This window comes from Nanorana parkeri, unplaced genomic scaffold (genome assembly GCF_000935625.1).
Source record: "Nanorana parkeri isolate BGI_ZX_2015 unplaced genomic scaffold, ASM93562v1 scaffold556, whole genome shotgun sequence".
Lineage (NCBI taxonomy): Eukaryota > Metazoa > Chordata > Amphibia > Anura > Dicroglossidae > Nanorana > Nanorana parkeri.
Window position 1 is genome coordinate 466,625 of NW_017306824.1, and position 16,670 is coordinate 483,294.

A 16,670-nucleotide genomic window follows, 5' to 3' on the forward strand; every position below is an offset into this window, starting at 1 on the left:
TTAAAGATCACCCCCCCCCCCCCCCCCAGTCGTGCCCAAATATCCCTTCTCCAAAAGGCAATCAAGGGACAGGTAAAAGAAAAACATATACTTTCTTGCAAATTACAGTACATAGCCTCAAAAATATAAGTCAACTGCAATCAGCCTTCTCAGATCATTAAAAGCCATCCCAGGTCCCTATACAATAAGGCTGGAAGAAGGTGCTATGCCATACAGTATAAACTTTAATATAAAGTCACTCTGTCTTTCCTTATCCATTGCATGTGCCTATTGTCAGGGAAGGTATATCATTCATGGAGCCAGCAATGCTAAGCAGCTACCAATAGCAGTAAACCAAAAATCAGCCTGAATTATTCTGACTACAACTGTTATTAGTGATAACAGACTGGTTCCTATTAGCTATTGAACCTCATTCTGTGCTACTTTCCTCCAGAAATCTAGTTTTTTGTTTTTTTTATGTAGTTTGTTCCACAGTTTTAGTACCTTAAGCCCTCAAACTATAAGGTTTCTTTCACTTAACTGCTTAGAATGCATAAGGGTTGCACGCAGGGCATCACCTGAGACATGACATTACTGTACACAGTGTGCATGTATAGAAGGATAGAGCAGGAGCAGTGCAGTTCTACTGGGAAAACCATGGACACAGCAAATACGATGGATCACTGGTAAGCATTAAAAGAGTCATGGAGCAACTCGCTAGATTCCACTTGAGGGCCTGAAAACATGGGGTCACTGGTATGATCCATAAGGAGATCTTCTATCTTGAAACCTAGATGGACAAAGGGATTTCAATGTAAAATTTCAGTTACATCAAAATAAATCCTAAAGCCAAACTCAAGGGTGATAAAAAAAAAAAAAAACACCAATAATGCTGTTGTGTATTTATTACAAATCATTATTTTATATTGTTTATTTTATTATTTTTGTAATAAACAAATGAGACAAGTACATGTTAAAACATTATGCCTTCCATTTTGTTCATAGTAGTTGCTGGTAATACAATGCTCCAGAGAGGGGTTAAAGATGGGAAAGTTAGGATATAGTAAGATACTAGAGAGGGGAAAATGGGGAACACAAATCTCTTGGAGGTTTCAGTGTCTGTGTTCCTTGAAAGGTATGTACCAGACCACAGAGTTGAGGGCCAAACAGATGCATATGGTGCTGTAGGGTTGTTGGGGCGTGGTAGAGAGCAAGCATAAAGAATGAGTTCCTTTATTCCACTTTGGAATTAAGGAACTCTACAGCAGCAAACCACGTTTCATGGTATACATTTTCCTTTATTATAGTAGCAGTTAGGGGGCAAGTGCAAGTAGGTAGGGTAGGGGGAGACATGAGGGTAGGGGGTTGTGGAGTTGGGCATAGGGTGGTGGACCACCCAGCCAAAGGATAAGTTACAGGTTATGTCAGCAGCCAGTAAGGTCCAAAGTTCCCATGTTTGTAGGTGTTTTTATTGTGTTTTGTAGTCTAGCCAGTTGTGTTGTGTTTAAGTATAAATGCAACTAGTGTAAGTACCAGAATTTGAATTGGTATCAGCCTCTTACTACTATACAATGTACTACTACTATACAGTTCTACTATACAATGTAATCCATTATATAGTAGAACTCACATTAGGAAAGCAAGCTGTAGCAGCAGCCAATCAAGGTCTGCTGCAGTGCACATACACTGGCAGAAAGAGAGGTCCAGGTCTGTGTGCGGCTGTCGAAACTTGCTGCGGAAAGCAGCATAAGAGGGCGCACAGCACCTGCATCTAAATAGAATTAAATGAGCTGCCTGTGCACATCTTCATGCAGACGTGAGTGCATCAACAAAGGTCCCTTCGTGCTGTACAGGGGCAACAAGCCCATGTGAATGAGGCCTAATGCTGACCATACACCATAAAGTTTTATCTCCCTTAGATCAAAGGACAACTACGCCGTTTAAGAGCATGCCTAAATGTATACAAATTGAACAGATTGTGTAGGTCTGTCTAGTTTTGGTAAAGAATATTGTGCAAACAGATTAGAACGTGTATGGGCAGCTTAATTATGAATGCCAGAGATGAGGTCCAGAATTGAATCCACATTATCTTTACTATACATGTATATCTAAGTTTCAAATCATTCTACAGAACGTAGCACGAGCTCACCATCAATGAGATTATTCAGATCCATGTCCAACGAATTTTGGAAAGGGTCGCTGTCATGCATGGGTGTCCCAGGGTCATATTGTGGTGTTTCAGCAAAGTGTTGTGGGGTTCCAGAAGCAATACTGCTCTGTGAATCATCGATGTTTCTAGAATGAAGAAAAATATCATTATTGCCGAATAAATACAAAGCATGCGATTGTAACATGATGTCACAGCTATTGGAGTGAATTTATTATGCTGGATGAACTCCAATTGAATGTAATTGTTCAAGGAAAGTTGGGTAGACCCTACACTATCTAGATATGGATAGAAGTAGAAACCACTTAGCCATTGGGAGGAAGGGGGGGCAAACTGTCGTAGATATATATATTCTTGTAGCAGTCTACCACCATTTCTGTTTTGGCCATCTGAAAGGAAGTACACTTCCAATTAGTGTCAGAGCTTGCTGCTAATCCTCACCCTCGCATGAGCTTGCTGTTAAACACTGGCCCCACATATTTCTATTGTCCTGTCACTATGAAGGGCAGCCTCAATGGCCAATAGGAATGTGTATGAGGCAGGGAGCTTTGAAGCTAAGCCCATCAGAGCGGCCTGAGGTTACGTCTGGGCTGTACATCCAGCGGGTGATGCTGTCTAGCAGGCTTGTATGCACTGGGTGGTCACAGACAACAGCCACATATCATATTAACATTGTTTCAATGGGACAGCTGCATGCTCCAGAAGGACAGGGGATAAGGCAATAGCTCATCCTCTTGTATGCGGGTCCCACAGCACCTGCATAGCTTTTTACTGGTACAGTCACTTTTATGTCTTTCTAACTCAGCACCTTACCTTTCAGAAACAATGATCAGCCTGCGCTTCAAGTACTTCTGATATTCCAGCGTTACTGAAAATAAACATATATATTTATGGTAAACTAGAAGAAAAGTCATGCGCCAGGCTGTTTAACTCTAGAATAACAGCAACAAAAATGTCATGTAACAGGATACAAAACACTGCTGCCTCAGCATTACACAGTGCAGATCTGGCTTATCAGGAAATGTCATGTTCTTTTGATGTTTTGCTTTGAAAAGGTGTTTCCTACACCAATGATCTAAGTCTTGGATTGCTAAAGGTATGTTCCTATAAAGCTGAACTTTAGGGACAAAAAAAAAACCAAAAAACTTTATTGCAAATAATAGCCCAAAAAATCCACCGCCATTTGCACCAAATGCCTTCACAAACTCAGATATTACTTGTAAAATTAGCAGTGACATAATCACTTTGCTGCACATCGTCTGTACAGAGAGCAGAGTTCTGGGAGGGACCCAGTAGGCTCTCCAGACCGCCAGTAGAAAACTACAGGAGTGGGAGGGGCATACAAGACCAGTCACGCAGTACAAGGAGAGAGAGCAGCAGTGACTGGTCTTGATTACAGGAAGTTCCTGTGAATAGTCACACTGGATTTACGCACATATCTGGAAGAAATACACAAAGCACCGCAAGATCAAGTAAGAATACACGTGGCTCTTGTATTTAGACAAGATTTGCATATCATGGAGTTCAGCTTTTAAGCTGGTCCAAAACTTTACCTACATGACTTTTAGTTTGCTAAAGCACATAAACAATCACTGATATATTGTTTTTTTATAAAATACAGCTTTCTTTCAGCCATTTCCTGTCTGAACGCACTCACTCTAGAGCCAGCTGCACATTATTGCACTGGACCCACTAGACAAGGATGGGCCATGCCTATGCAATGTGCCATTAGGAAAACTAGATGGGTGAATGTCCCCAGCGAGGACACTGACAGCAAAAAGGACTTGACAGTCTAACCCCTTCCCTGTTCCATCCAAAAAGGAAAAAAAAAATGATTTGCCATTGCATACACCTTTAGGGCTCATGCAACTAGAACCTGCTTTTTTAAGTTGTCCAAGAGCTGTACACATGTAACATTTCCATGTGTACAAATGAATAAGCGTACAGTATCAATGCAACCTGTCAGTTTCTAGGATGCAGACAGCTCTTGTACTCCAATAGAGTACATTCAAGCTGTACGCTGTATACATGGAAACTTTAGCACACATGCGTACAGTGTAAAATCAGGTCCATACACAGGACTGTGGACACAGAATTTTATATTTTGATTTTACAGATCTGAATGCAGCAAAGGTTAATGCAGTGAACTTTACACAGCTATATACACGGGGTCATAGCAAACCATGCACCTGCATTCAGATCCATATAAAACAGAGAAAAAACACTGGAGGGAATTTATCAAAGCAATTGCGACAGTTTTACCCTCTTAGATAATTTTTTTTAAATGTACAAATCTGTTTATCCTCTCCTTTTAACATGTGTGCCTGTTTTGACCAGAGCTTGTGCTAATTTTCCAACTCCCCCTGTTTTGCGAAAGTTCGCAACTGTTTAGATGTGCGCTTGTCCTGCAGCTGTCTGAAACTGGAGCATCACCTAACAATCGCTACTTAAGAAGTCCCCATGACCATTTCTTCAAGAAGTGACAGTTAAGCTTTTTGACTGGAGTTACGAGTCCTCTTTCTCATCTCATTGATGAACAGCATTACACTAGCAACTTAAATCTGGCGCAAATATATTCCATGCAAACATATGCGAGTTCAAACACTCGCAATTGCTTTGATAAATTCCCCCCATTGCGTTTTGCACAGTTGCGTACAGACGTTTTTAAGCTTATATGAGATTTTACTGATTGGGTTAGATCTACTTTACGTTCAGAATGCGTTCCGCCACACTACATACCGGAAACCCCTTGAGAAATGGGTGCTGTAGTGACTGTAGATGGCCTTACACAAATCAGAAGGGCCTAGCAGGGTCCCCTTCATACTGAGCCTGATAAAGGGGACCCTGTTTGGCCCTGAAACGTTGCTTTTGCTGGGACAATATGCATCAATAAAAAGACGTTTGTTGGGACACATTCCTAAGGTGTGCTGGTGACATCTTCTTTTTCTTTAGATCTATTTTAAGCACACATTTAATGTTATCCAGAAGGTGGGTGTTGTGTACACCCAAAAGGAAGTTTTTCTTGGTCTGCTGTTAATATAAATCTGTATTAATGTATTCCTGATACAGATTGATTAAGCAAAGTATGAAAAACTTACGCTCACTTCTCTGCTCATAGTATTTCCCAAAGGCCTCATCCTTGGGGATGTTAGGGTAGAGATATTTCAGTGGGTTCTCGGGGATGTTTTCCTCTGCTAAAAGTTGGTAGTTGCGAATAATCTCAGTGAGGGGGATGTGCGATAGCTCCCTCTTTGTATATGGCTGCACAGAGCGGATAGAGTAGCTTCCTATGTGGGGGAGACACAAATCAAGTTACAAAAACATATCCATCAGCCTTTTAAAATAATAAAAACCTGGACACAAAAATTGCCAATTTCAAGTAGTTTCCACAACTATTTGTATGCATTTTGGCACAATACTATCTCTGAGAGACATGGAACACTGAGAAGTCAGTTTTGCCATGTTTAAAGTGGATGTAAACCTAAATATAAAGTTTTGGGACTACATTCTTCTGGCCCTTACTATGAATGTAATGCTTTTTTGTAATGGGAAAGTGCAAGCCACAATAAACAGCTGGTGATCCTGCCAGTCCCCTTGACAATCCTGGGCTTCCTGTTGACCACACTAACTAGGGAGGCAGATCTGTTGTGGCTTAGTCAGGTTGTGTCCCTTTTTCTTCATTGGGACCTAAAGGATGCCGAGCTGACATGCCCCCTGCCTAGCCCTGCAAAGCCTAATTGACAGCAGAGGAGTCGTGCTGTCAATAGTTCTTGGGATTTGTGATGTCATTTGGAGTCTCTGTCCCCGCCCTTGAGCCTCAAGCATGGAAACAGTGTATAGCAGTCACTAAAACAAAGGAAGAATTTTTAGGATTTCATGTGTCATAGAAAAAGACAGTTTTTTTAAAAGTGCATTAACATACAATGTTTTGAGGTCCTTAAAGTGACATTAAACCCTCAGATTTTTTAACATAAACCAATACTGTAATGTGTGCCTTACTGTAATCCACGGTTGTTTCCCTTCTCTTTGCTGCTCTTCTTTTTAAATCTGTATCTGTTCTCATGCTGGGCAGAACTTCTGTTTTGCAGCAGACTGCCTTGTCTCTGGAATGGCTACATGGTGTCTGTGTGCAGGTTCACAACCTGAGCCAGCACTACAGGAAGAGGCACTCAGCTGCAAAGGGAAGTTCTCCCCAAGCATGAGAAGACATGAGGATTTAAAAGGAAGAGCAGCAAAGAGAAGGGAAACCACCATGGATTACAGTAAGGCACACATTACAGTATTGTTTTATGTTAAAAAATCTGAGGGTTTAATGTCACTTTAACCCTTTGCTAGGACAGACAGTTCATAAAGTGATAATGAAATCTGCCAACACAGTACAGGCAGGGTTAATTGTGACAAGTAACACTCCCCCGGCCCCTGGCATTACGCAAGATTTTTCAGGCACGGAGCATCCATAAAAGAGCATTTGGAAAAGCAAAACTGCAATTTATTTATGAGTTTATAAGTTATGTTATGTGAATGAGAACATGTTACAAATAAAAGTAGGTGTTATCACAATTTGGCTGCAAAAGTGGAAATACTCTTTAGCTTGCCTCAACAACCTTCCTAGTGGGGCCCCCTCCAACCTAGGGCCCCCATAGCAGCCACCTGGACTGCAATGGCTGTAGTTACTCCACTACATGCTTGAGATTTATATAATTTCCATGAGACTTCACAAATGTTTAAAACGTTTTTTAAAAGCCCTTTGAAATGACTGAATTAAGATTTGATTTGACTTATTTAGATGCTAGTAGAAGATATAAGGGCTAGTTCACACCAAGTGCGTTTCAGGAGTAGAGCAGAGCAGAGCAGTTACAGACCGGATCAAAACTGCGTCCAATTTATTCCAATGGTATTTTGGGCTCTAGTTCACACCACAGCAGTTCCAGGACATGTAAAAAAATGTAAAAAAAAACTGCAGCAAGCCCTATTTTTCCTGCTCTGGAACGCATGCAAATGCATCGAAAACGCATCGGAAATGCATGCAAACACCCTGGAACGCGCTGAAAGCCCATTTTAAACTAAAAAAAAAAAAGGGCCCGGAACGCATCACAAACGTGGCATGGAACACTGCACTGCGTGTGCAGAAACTCATGCAGATCTGGCCTGCATTTGGTGTAAACAAGCCCTAAATGTTGCAAGGCCATTTTAATGTTTCATACCATCCTGCTGGTGGTCCACCCAGGAACATGTGATGCCACCATCACGCATGCTCTCACTAAAACGGAGCAGGAAAGTACCCTGCTGCATTGTTTTCAGAAGAGAGTCCTCTATGCCGCGGCTTACAAATCCCATCACATGGCTGTGTTAAAACAAAAAAAACAGGAACAATGTTATTTGGAATGTAAAATATCACATTTTTGCTCACAAACAAGACAAAGGGGACTACGTCCAATGTAAGGGGAGGGATTCCCAGGCTTTCCTATTGTCACAGGTCTAACAAAGTCAGTAACGCTTCTCTTTATACTGTTCTAAGTCATGCACTGATCTGGTCTGAGTAAGCACGTAGGCAGGAAAAACACTTAATACTGGGGCCTGAGGGCTGTGCAAGAAATACCAAAGGCCAGCACTAAGGTCTTAGATGCTACAGTCACTGTGTGATCAATTTATCATTTTGCAAACATATTACAATCTAGCTTCCACTAACTTACAGTAGGTGTGAGCATTCAGTGCTATAGTAGCAAACTCATTTGGTTTATATATTTACAGGTAACACTGATGTTACTGAACTCTCTTTCCTTTATAAGATTACCTAGTGCTCCTTCCCAGGCAAAAAAATTTACAGGACAACTCAAAACTGTGAACAGGACCTTTCTTCAAGGTCTAATATTTACTGAAAAACTGCATAATTACCCATCTTTCCAAATGTTCTTCATATGTCCTGTAACAAGCATCACAATGGCATCAAACCATACCCAAAAGGTGAATGAAGCTCGGGGCATGTTTTCCTGTAAATTATATAAATGATTTAGCTACAGAATCGCAAAAATACTCCATGCTGACATATAAATACTGGAGGGTTCGGTATAATTATAGTGGATACACTTGTTTCTGCTTCAGCACGGGAATCTTTACGAAAATACTCACCATAAAAAAGTGTAAATATAGCATCTACTCAAACTACATTTGAAACTCTTCCTGCAACTGCTAGGATGAATTAAGAGTGTACCATACACAACAGACTAAACAAGTTCCAAATTCAGTTACTTTGTGATGCACAAACCTTCTAAAGTAAAACAAAAATGTCCTGTACATTCCCAGAGGAAGCCAAATCCCCATTCATTTGTGCCTAATATTCTTTCCCCCCATCCCAAGACCCTGCAGCTAGGGGGATTGCTTCAGCAACAGAGGCAGTGCTGTACATTCAGAGAGCATCAGGCAGCACTAGGTGTGGCCAGGTGTTGATTGACAAGCTATACACTTGTGAAGCAGCAGTGACAATGCAGATAGCTATGTCCCCAGCAACATATGCCCATATCACTGTAGTGCAGGCACAGCATATTTTAGAGAGACAATGCTGCTCTGAAATCAGGGAAAGTGCATCAGCATCTTCATCCCTTCAAAGCAATCTGCTTGAGATGGACTTTACAAGCATGATCAACAGCTCTTTGTATACTATGCAAGGGGACTAAGGGAAAACTAAGTGCAGTGACAATTATAGCTGCAGCACATCCATCTTTATAAAAGAGAGGCTATGATTCTATTTTAAAATGAAAACATTTGCAGTTTACCAGTCAATACATAATTCATGGTATTTAACTGTAACAATTCTAAACATTAACCATTTTTGAGTATTACAGTATGCAAAGCTTACTTTTGAGAACTTGACCCAAGTTACCGCATTCTCCTCTTTAGATACTGAACCTTTAAACAGAACAAATATGAAATTGATATTTGCATCAAGAAAACACAACATATTGAAGAATACTAAAAACAAAACAGACGTAGCATAGGTTGCAAGTTTGTGAAAACGAGACAGGGTGCAAACATATTTGAGAGGTGTACTGAAAACTGAGAACTGTACTAATGAGTACTGACAAGTGTGTCCACCAAAAACATTTAATCAGTCTCTTAATTACACATTTGCACCCAAACTTTTGGATGGGGAAGAAACAATTTTTGCTCTCTGTCTCCACACTGTGAACATTTCTCATTTTCTGTCCTGGAGACACAACAGGAAGGAGAACAAATTATCAATGATGTTCCCCAATTCCCTTTTCTGTTTAGAGATCTTCATTTCTGGGAAAGTGAAACTCAAAAATTGTGTCATAGACCAGATACAAAATTGTGTCATAGACCAGATAAAAAACCTTAACGAGGCTCTTACCATTTCTGATTCTACCCACAAGAAAAAGATACACTCTAACTGGAGTTCCACTTTAGGCCAGAAAGGCAACTAAACTATGGTTTTTTTAAACATTTGGAAATAGGAACTGTACGAGGTCTCCAGACTCACTTGGCTCCTCTTGTTAGCTTGGGATGTTTGGAGGATGCGGGGGCTTTTAAGATGGCCGAGTAGGTAGAGGAGATCAGGGAACATCCATTCTCCAATCTCCTCCACTGAGAATAAATCCAGAAAATGTGTAAAAAAATGAAAGTATAATACAATAGTTTTACCATTACCCATTAGACATCCCTGCACACGCAAGAGGTGGAAGAATGAGTTCAGGGCTGTTATTTTAGTTTTACTCTGATCAATGAGCTGTAACAAATGTAATGTGCCAACTATTTACAATTTCGGTATCCTTGTTTTTCACCACAAACAAAGCCTAAAATGTTGTTTATGATATTAAAAGTGTCTCATCTTTTTATTTTACCCATTCGCAATGGCTCTACTTTACATTAACATTATTATAGGCCAGTCTGTATGTTACTGAATTACTAAAACTGCCTTTTTTTGCATTTGTGTTCATGTTTTCACTGATTATTATAAAAATATATTCAGGGTATTTTTATAAACATATGACAACTCATAAGTGCTAAAAAAATAGGTGTGAAATACATTTAGGTATGAAACAGTTTTAATTGAGAAAACCACTGCATACTAAAACTTCAAAATTCAGTCTGTTTACGATGGTTTTTACAACCCCTGAACGTGAAGAGGATAACGAGGCCTTGTAGGGCTTCAGGAGTTCTGTAATTAAGGAATTCATAGACCAAGAAAGGGATGCAGGGCACTCTTTCATAAACAGACTGTAAATATTTTAAGGCTAGGGATTAATATGGTGGCGTACTTTTTAAAGTAGATTATGATAAATCCATCTAGAATAGGAGCTTTACCAATTTCATATTTTTTATAATAGTGCTTGTTTCCTATTTCCTCTTTCCAACTATCTTTGCTAAAATATAATCTAGTTTCAGGAATTCGCTTCGGAAAAGGAAATTATTCACAGTCATGTTTTTTAATATATTAAGGAAAAACTACAGATTTAAAAAAAAAAAAAACAGTTCCCCCTATATTAAATTCTAAAACATTTATTATTACCCAATTTTTTGGTAAAATATAAAAGACGGGGTCACGTTGGGTAAAGAGACACCAAACATGTCAAGCCTTAAAATTGCGCATGCGCGCGAAACCTCAAAAAAACTACATTACCCAAAATTGGCCATAGGCGACGCATTAAAAGCTTTTACCGCTCATCAGTTTAGTGTTATCAGTGATTGATGGCCCTAAAATGATTGCTCTCACTGCGACGTTCGCGGCGATATGTAACATGTGTAGCGCAATTGTCATTTTCGCGTGCTGGCGCATGCGACGCATATTTACGTTTAAATGTGCGTAAACGAAGGTGGGGGGACTTAAACATTTGGGGGGGTGGTTTACTTTTTTTTATTTGTGACCTGTTATTTTTTTAAACTTTTTTTGTTTGTGACTTTTATTTTTTTTAACTTTTTTTATTTATATAGATTTTTTTTTTACACTTATTGTTATTGCTATTACATAGGGGGATACCATCCCCCTATATAATAGCACAGGTACACTGACAGGTCCTCTTTATGGAGACATTAGGGGTCTCTAGACCCCTAATGTCACCTGGAGACCCCAAAAGAAGCTGATGAAGCACAGATTTGCTTCATCAGCTTCTTCTCTCTGGCAGTAGGAGCCAGATGACTGACAGGTGAATGCGGAAGTGATGTAATACACATCACTTCTGCATTCATACTACAGAGGGAGAACAGCAAGCAGCTGATCTCCCTCCCTCCTTCTCCTGACGCCCTCCCGAGCCGGTCCCGGGCCGCAGATGGGCTAGCGGATCCCGGGATTAAAGGTGAGGGGTCAGGAGGGGGGAGATGGCGGCACTCGCAATTGGGGGGGCGCTCCGAAATTCACGCCATACAACCGATCGGCGGCTATAGAGCCGCTGATCGGTTGTATGTGAAACAGCCGTTAACGGCTGTAGTAACGAGCGGGTCTTTCCTGCCCATGCGCGCGCGAGCAGGAAAAAAATGACGTCTGGCGACGGCAACCCGCTGATGCGAGTCTGCCGTCCGTCCGTTTTTTCTTAACGGGCGTACGGCAAGAGGTTAATAATGCCCATGTCCTTAGATCCATGGTCGTCCTGGACCCAGCCCTGCCTGGACAGTGAAAGGAGAAGCACAGTAATGAATCCATGTATCGTTCACTCAGATTTTTCTTTCATCAGCAAGCATCATGTCAGCACATGAACTGATTGGCTTTTTGTACTGCCTCTTCCTCTCGCACTCCAACACTGCTGTACAGGAAATGCAAAAAGTCAGATACCAGGTCACATTCAGGCACTTGCACTGCTTGCATTAAAAATACATTTAATGATGTATTAATGATTACAGAGCAGCATTATTTTGTGTCTTTTATAACTACCTGGAGTTCAGCTTTAAGCATGAGCTAAGAATCAGTCTCTGCTCGAATAAGATTATAGCAATTAAAAACATTCAGAAGCTTAAAAATAAACTATACCACACAGCTTCTTTTCCAACATTTGCAGCTGATCTGGATTCAAACCACGCTCAGTGCAGCATGAAAATTGCCAGCTAAGAGCATTAGCCAGGAGAGACCAAGGGGCAGCTGGAGGGTTGGAGAAAAATGTCAAATCCTAGAAAATAAGCAAACAAAAGTAAACCAGAATTCTCAACAAGACAATATTCTCATTTTCAGAGCACAAAATACATCTGTCTTTGCTGGTATATTTATCTTCTCACATACACAGATACTCTATTTACTCCATTTCTGCCTTCATTGCAATGTAATCCTATTAACAGTGCACCTCCACCTTTATTTAAATGTGTCCTCTTCTGACAGGAGATCTAACAACCAATCATGAACCCGGGAGTGAATACATTTAAAAAGTCCGCACCTTCTCAAATCCATACTAAACGGAGTTGTTGCAATTAAGTGCCCCCCCCCCGGAGAGTGCCGCTCATTCCCTGCCAAGATTCCGCCGGCATGTATTGCCGTCCCGTCCGCACGCACTCAGACGGGCACAGTACCTTGCGGCCGCGGCTGCAAGATACTGTGCCCGTCTGAGACCATGCTCCTGTGAATTGACTGAGGTTGGAGATTACAACAAATGGTAAGGTAACAGCCTGAGAAAACAAAATACAAGAAGACACCAAATAAGATTTTTTTTTTCATTAACAAATCAGTTAACACACAAAGATGAAAGAATATAATTACCAAAGAAAAGTCAATGCTTGTTGTCCGACAAACATGTCTGATACACTTAGAAAATAATCAGTGTATGAATTATGAAAATCAAGACAGAAAATCTAAGAGCACCTAAGATGTGCAAAAGTCTGTATGGTGGCATAAAACACAAATTCCCCATTGTTCTTATTACAAATGCAGGCATGAGGTGGTTTATATCCACTGCCATAATATATCTAAGGCATGCACCTTCCTCATGGCTCAGCAGCCTGGATGGGATCTTAGGTAAAACACCCCCACAACCAGAATTGGGAATTGGAAACCTGTTACATACATGTGCATGGGGAAATGTTGACCTCCGAGCTCATCCAAAGCAATCGGAGGACCCCAAGGACGGGATTAAAAGAACAGTCCTCTCAATGCCGACATTTTAGTTACAGTTATATGTTCATGTCTCAAATCACCCACCTGTATCTACCAAAAACTGAAATAAGTTTTGAGTTAACTATTCCTTTGATTTATGCATCTCCAAAACACATAAGAAGAGACAATGTTTTGTATTATAAAAGTCCTCATACAGTATATTGTATCTCGCACAATGATAGACAATAGAAGGTGGAAAGATCTCACCCAAAATCATATGCGTCCTAAAGTTTAAAAGGATGCATGCTGTAATCCAAGATAGTATGCCAGCTCCACTTGCTGCTGAGGTAGTTCCCCTCATGGCATTATCCATATTAAATCCATGAACGATCTGTAGTAGTCCAGCATCACAGAGTTTGTCGAACCCGCAGTTTGTACCACCGCACAGGACAGAACATCCGCTGATCGATCTAACATGTTTTGCTTCTGCATGGAGCTTTGTCAAAGGTATATGGCCACTACCTCAGCAGCAAAGTGGAGGTGACCTACGATCTTGAATGACAGCATGTATCCTTTGGAACTTTAGGATGCATATGTTTTTGGGTGAGATCTTCTATTGTCTATCACTGTGTGAGACACAATATATGAGGACTTTTACATCACAGAGCATCTTGCTTATTTGTCCCAGGTGTACAGCAGGGAGCGTGGAAGAGCCTGCCCCCCAAGACATAATGTTTTGGATTACAAGGTGGTGATATCACCTGCTAACATGTAGATCAAATGTCTCAATATTATTAGACAATGAGCCAAACACTGGCCATGTAATATACAAAGAAAAGACCAACAATCACCTCTAAAGTCAACTTGACACCTTCATAATCAAAATTTGTGGTAAATGTAATGTTGTGTAGCTCCTCCATGACACAGAGTGCTCCCTAAAAAGCAGCAAACAAACACAATATCAGCAAAGAAGCATTAGGGTAAGAGACATTCAGAATGCTACCTGTAAAAGATAAGTAAAACTAAAACAAGAAAGTTGTCTTATATAAAAGTGCCATGAATACCATGCATTTAAAAAAAAATTGTATGCATCTGGAAATGACACAACAGAGAACAGGTTTTTTTGTGTCTCCAACATGCCTTTTGTCAAACTCTAAATAGCATTTGTATTTTTTGTTCTATTTTACATTTCCTCTCTGTTCAATAAAGACCAGCTTTGTAGCGTTCTTGGTTATAGCCATCCAATCTCATCTGTGGAGTTCTGCAGCTTCTCTGGAGTTATCAGTGGCCACTTGTTTGCTCCTCTCACCGGTCGCTGACAATTGATGGACGGCCTTATGTAGGGAAAGTAGCAGCTCTGCCATATTCTTTCCATTTGTAAAGCTGAACTAAAGCCTGATTTACTGTCTTCTTCTGGGTTTGTTGTCTTCGACCATCTTGAATTGGCTGGCCTTGGACAACAGAACTCCCAGGCATGCTCATGGGAGTCAATTTAACCAGGCATCAAAGAATGAAGAGATTGTACATATGAACTGCACATGTGCGGCTCAATATACAAGCTTTATAAACTTGCCAGGAAACGGGTAAAATGCTTTTATTGGAACCATACGGGGTTTATCAAAACTGGAGCAGACAGAATATAGTGCAGTTGCCCGGGGCAACCAATCAGCTTCTCTCTTCAGTTTGCTCAGTTAAGATTTGAAAATGAAAGATAGAAGCTGATTGGTTGTCATGCACAGCTGCTCCAGATTTTGATAAATTCCCCTCACAAAGTCTCTTCTACAATCAAAGCCTACCTTCTAGCAAATTTTTTTTAACACTAAAGTTCCTTTTTTTAAATTAATTTAAATGGTACTCTGAGTCATGTTTAGAGTGCATGCACACGGCAGTAAAAAAAAAAAAACGCTGGGTTTTTCCCAGTACAGTATTTTGTACAGATCTTAACACAGGTGTATTGTTCTCTATGGGCCTATGCACACAGTGCGTAAAGATTAGAAAACTTGTGCTGCACCCATAAAATTAAAATTGAAAAATCTGTGTCTGAGGCCCTGTATATAGATCATACTGTATATTACGCTGTATGAATGTAAATGTTTGTGCTAACATTTACATACTTATAGCATACAGAGCAAATGCACTCCATTAGAGCCTCCTGCATCCTAGCAAAAAGAAGACGCCAGGCGGCTGAAGAAACCAAGGACGCTAGAGTCCTTTGTTGCTAGGGTGCAGGTGGCTTCAGCTGCCTAGCATCCTTAGTTGCTATGATGCAGGCGGATGGAGATGTCTAGCGTCCCTTGTTACTAGGATGCAGGTAGCTTGAGCCGCCTAGTATCCCAGAAACCAATAGGGCACCTTTGCACTACACTCTGTAAACATTACACAAATGTTACATGTGTACAGGGTACAGGGCAACTTTCATGCTGGATCATGCTGCAGCCTCTGCCAGTAAGATCCTGCGTACTAGTTGCTCTATTTTCTTACAGCCATGTGCATGAGCCCTTGAAGTGTATGTCTAGGGGAAAAAAAACCCCATATGTAATAAATCTCTGCCACACATGCACGTTCCACATGAGCTACTAACTGTTATTGTTGTTCTGTTTTGCTGCACTAAAATCCCAAGCATAGTTTTCAGCCTTTCCAGGACTACAGAAATGCACCTCTCCCCCACCCCTCTCCATTCCACTCTACTTCACATGCATACATTGATTACTTTCCGAGGAAAACAATGCTGCTGCCATGACTCCAAAGAACCTGCCCACACTGTATGTAGGTAGAGACTATTGGGAGATGTAGTTCCGTGGGAGGGCAGGGTGCCTACACCATTAGGAAATAACCTAGGGCACCCTGCTGATTCCTTTTATCAGATGCTTCTGCAAGAATGAAGAATGTTATAAGCCCTGTAATGACATCACAGAGAGTAGAATAGCTGTTTTTCCCAGCAGGAACAAAGTACAAGAAAATAACAAATGCTCTAGAAGGGGGAGTGAAGTTTGGGTCATGCTACAAAATGTACAACCTATAATAGATTGGCGCTTCTACAAATCTATGTTCCAGACAAATTTTGATAACTTTTTGGTCTTCATTATGCTGTTTGATAAGGTAGGTTCTTAAACCCTGCAGCCTTACACAAACATGTATTTCTAGTTTGGGATCAGTGACACTTGCATGACACACAGGGGGGCTCCATGCAACTGGTTTCACCAGTGCTTATTTGGGATTTTACCGAAACTAGGGATTATTTTGTGTGACATAAAATCCAAATAACACTAAAAATACCGAAAAGTCCAATGGGTGGAGAATAACAAAAGACTGTAACATTAAACTACTACATTTTCTAGAACAAAAAAATGGCACTGAAAAGTTTAAAAAGTTTAGTTCATACTTACATCAGTTGCACCTTTCCCACCTTTTCCTCCACCTCCAGCCTTTTGTTCTTTCAGTGTCTAAGGGAAAATAAATATTTTTGTTGACCAGATTATATATACATATATAATC

At 40.6% G+C, this 16,670-nt stretch overlaps 1 protein-coding gene across 1 annotated transcript in view; it reads right to left on the reverse strand.

Moving 5' to 3' along the window:
• Positions 1–659: 659 nt before the first annotated feature.
• LOC108791510 (signal transducer and activator of transcription 2-like) overlaps positions 660–16,670 on the reverse strand; it is a 65,981-nt gene continuing 49,970 nt past the window's right edge. The window contains exons 14-24 of the mRNA XM_018562019.1: positions 16,562–16,618; positions 14,027–14,110; positions 12,656–12,751; positions 12,126–12,261; positions 9,003–9,052; positions 8,042–8,136; positions 7,351–7,490; positions 5,245–5,433; positions 2,960–3,014; positions 2,129–2,274; positions 660–769 (exon numbers count right to left, since the gene is read on the reverse strand). Of these exons, the coding sequence (XP_018417521.1) occupies positions 660–769; positions 2,129–2,274; positions 2,960–3,014; positions 5,245–5,433; positions 7,351–7,490; positions 8,042–8,136; positions 9,003–9,052; positions 12,126–12,261; positions 12,656–12,751; positions 14,027–14,110; positions 16,562–16,618 (1,158 nt within the window). The remainder of the gene's footprint in view (positions 770–2,128; positions 2,275–2,959; positions 3,015–5,244; positions 5,434–7,350; positions 7,491–8,041; positions 8,137–9,002; positions 9,053–12,125; positions 12,262–12,655; positions 12,752–14,026; positions 14,111–16,561; positions 16,619–16,670) is intronic.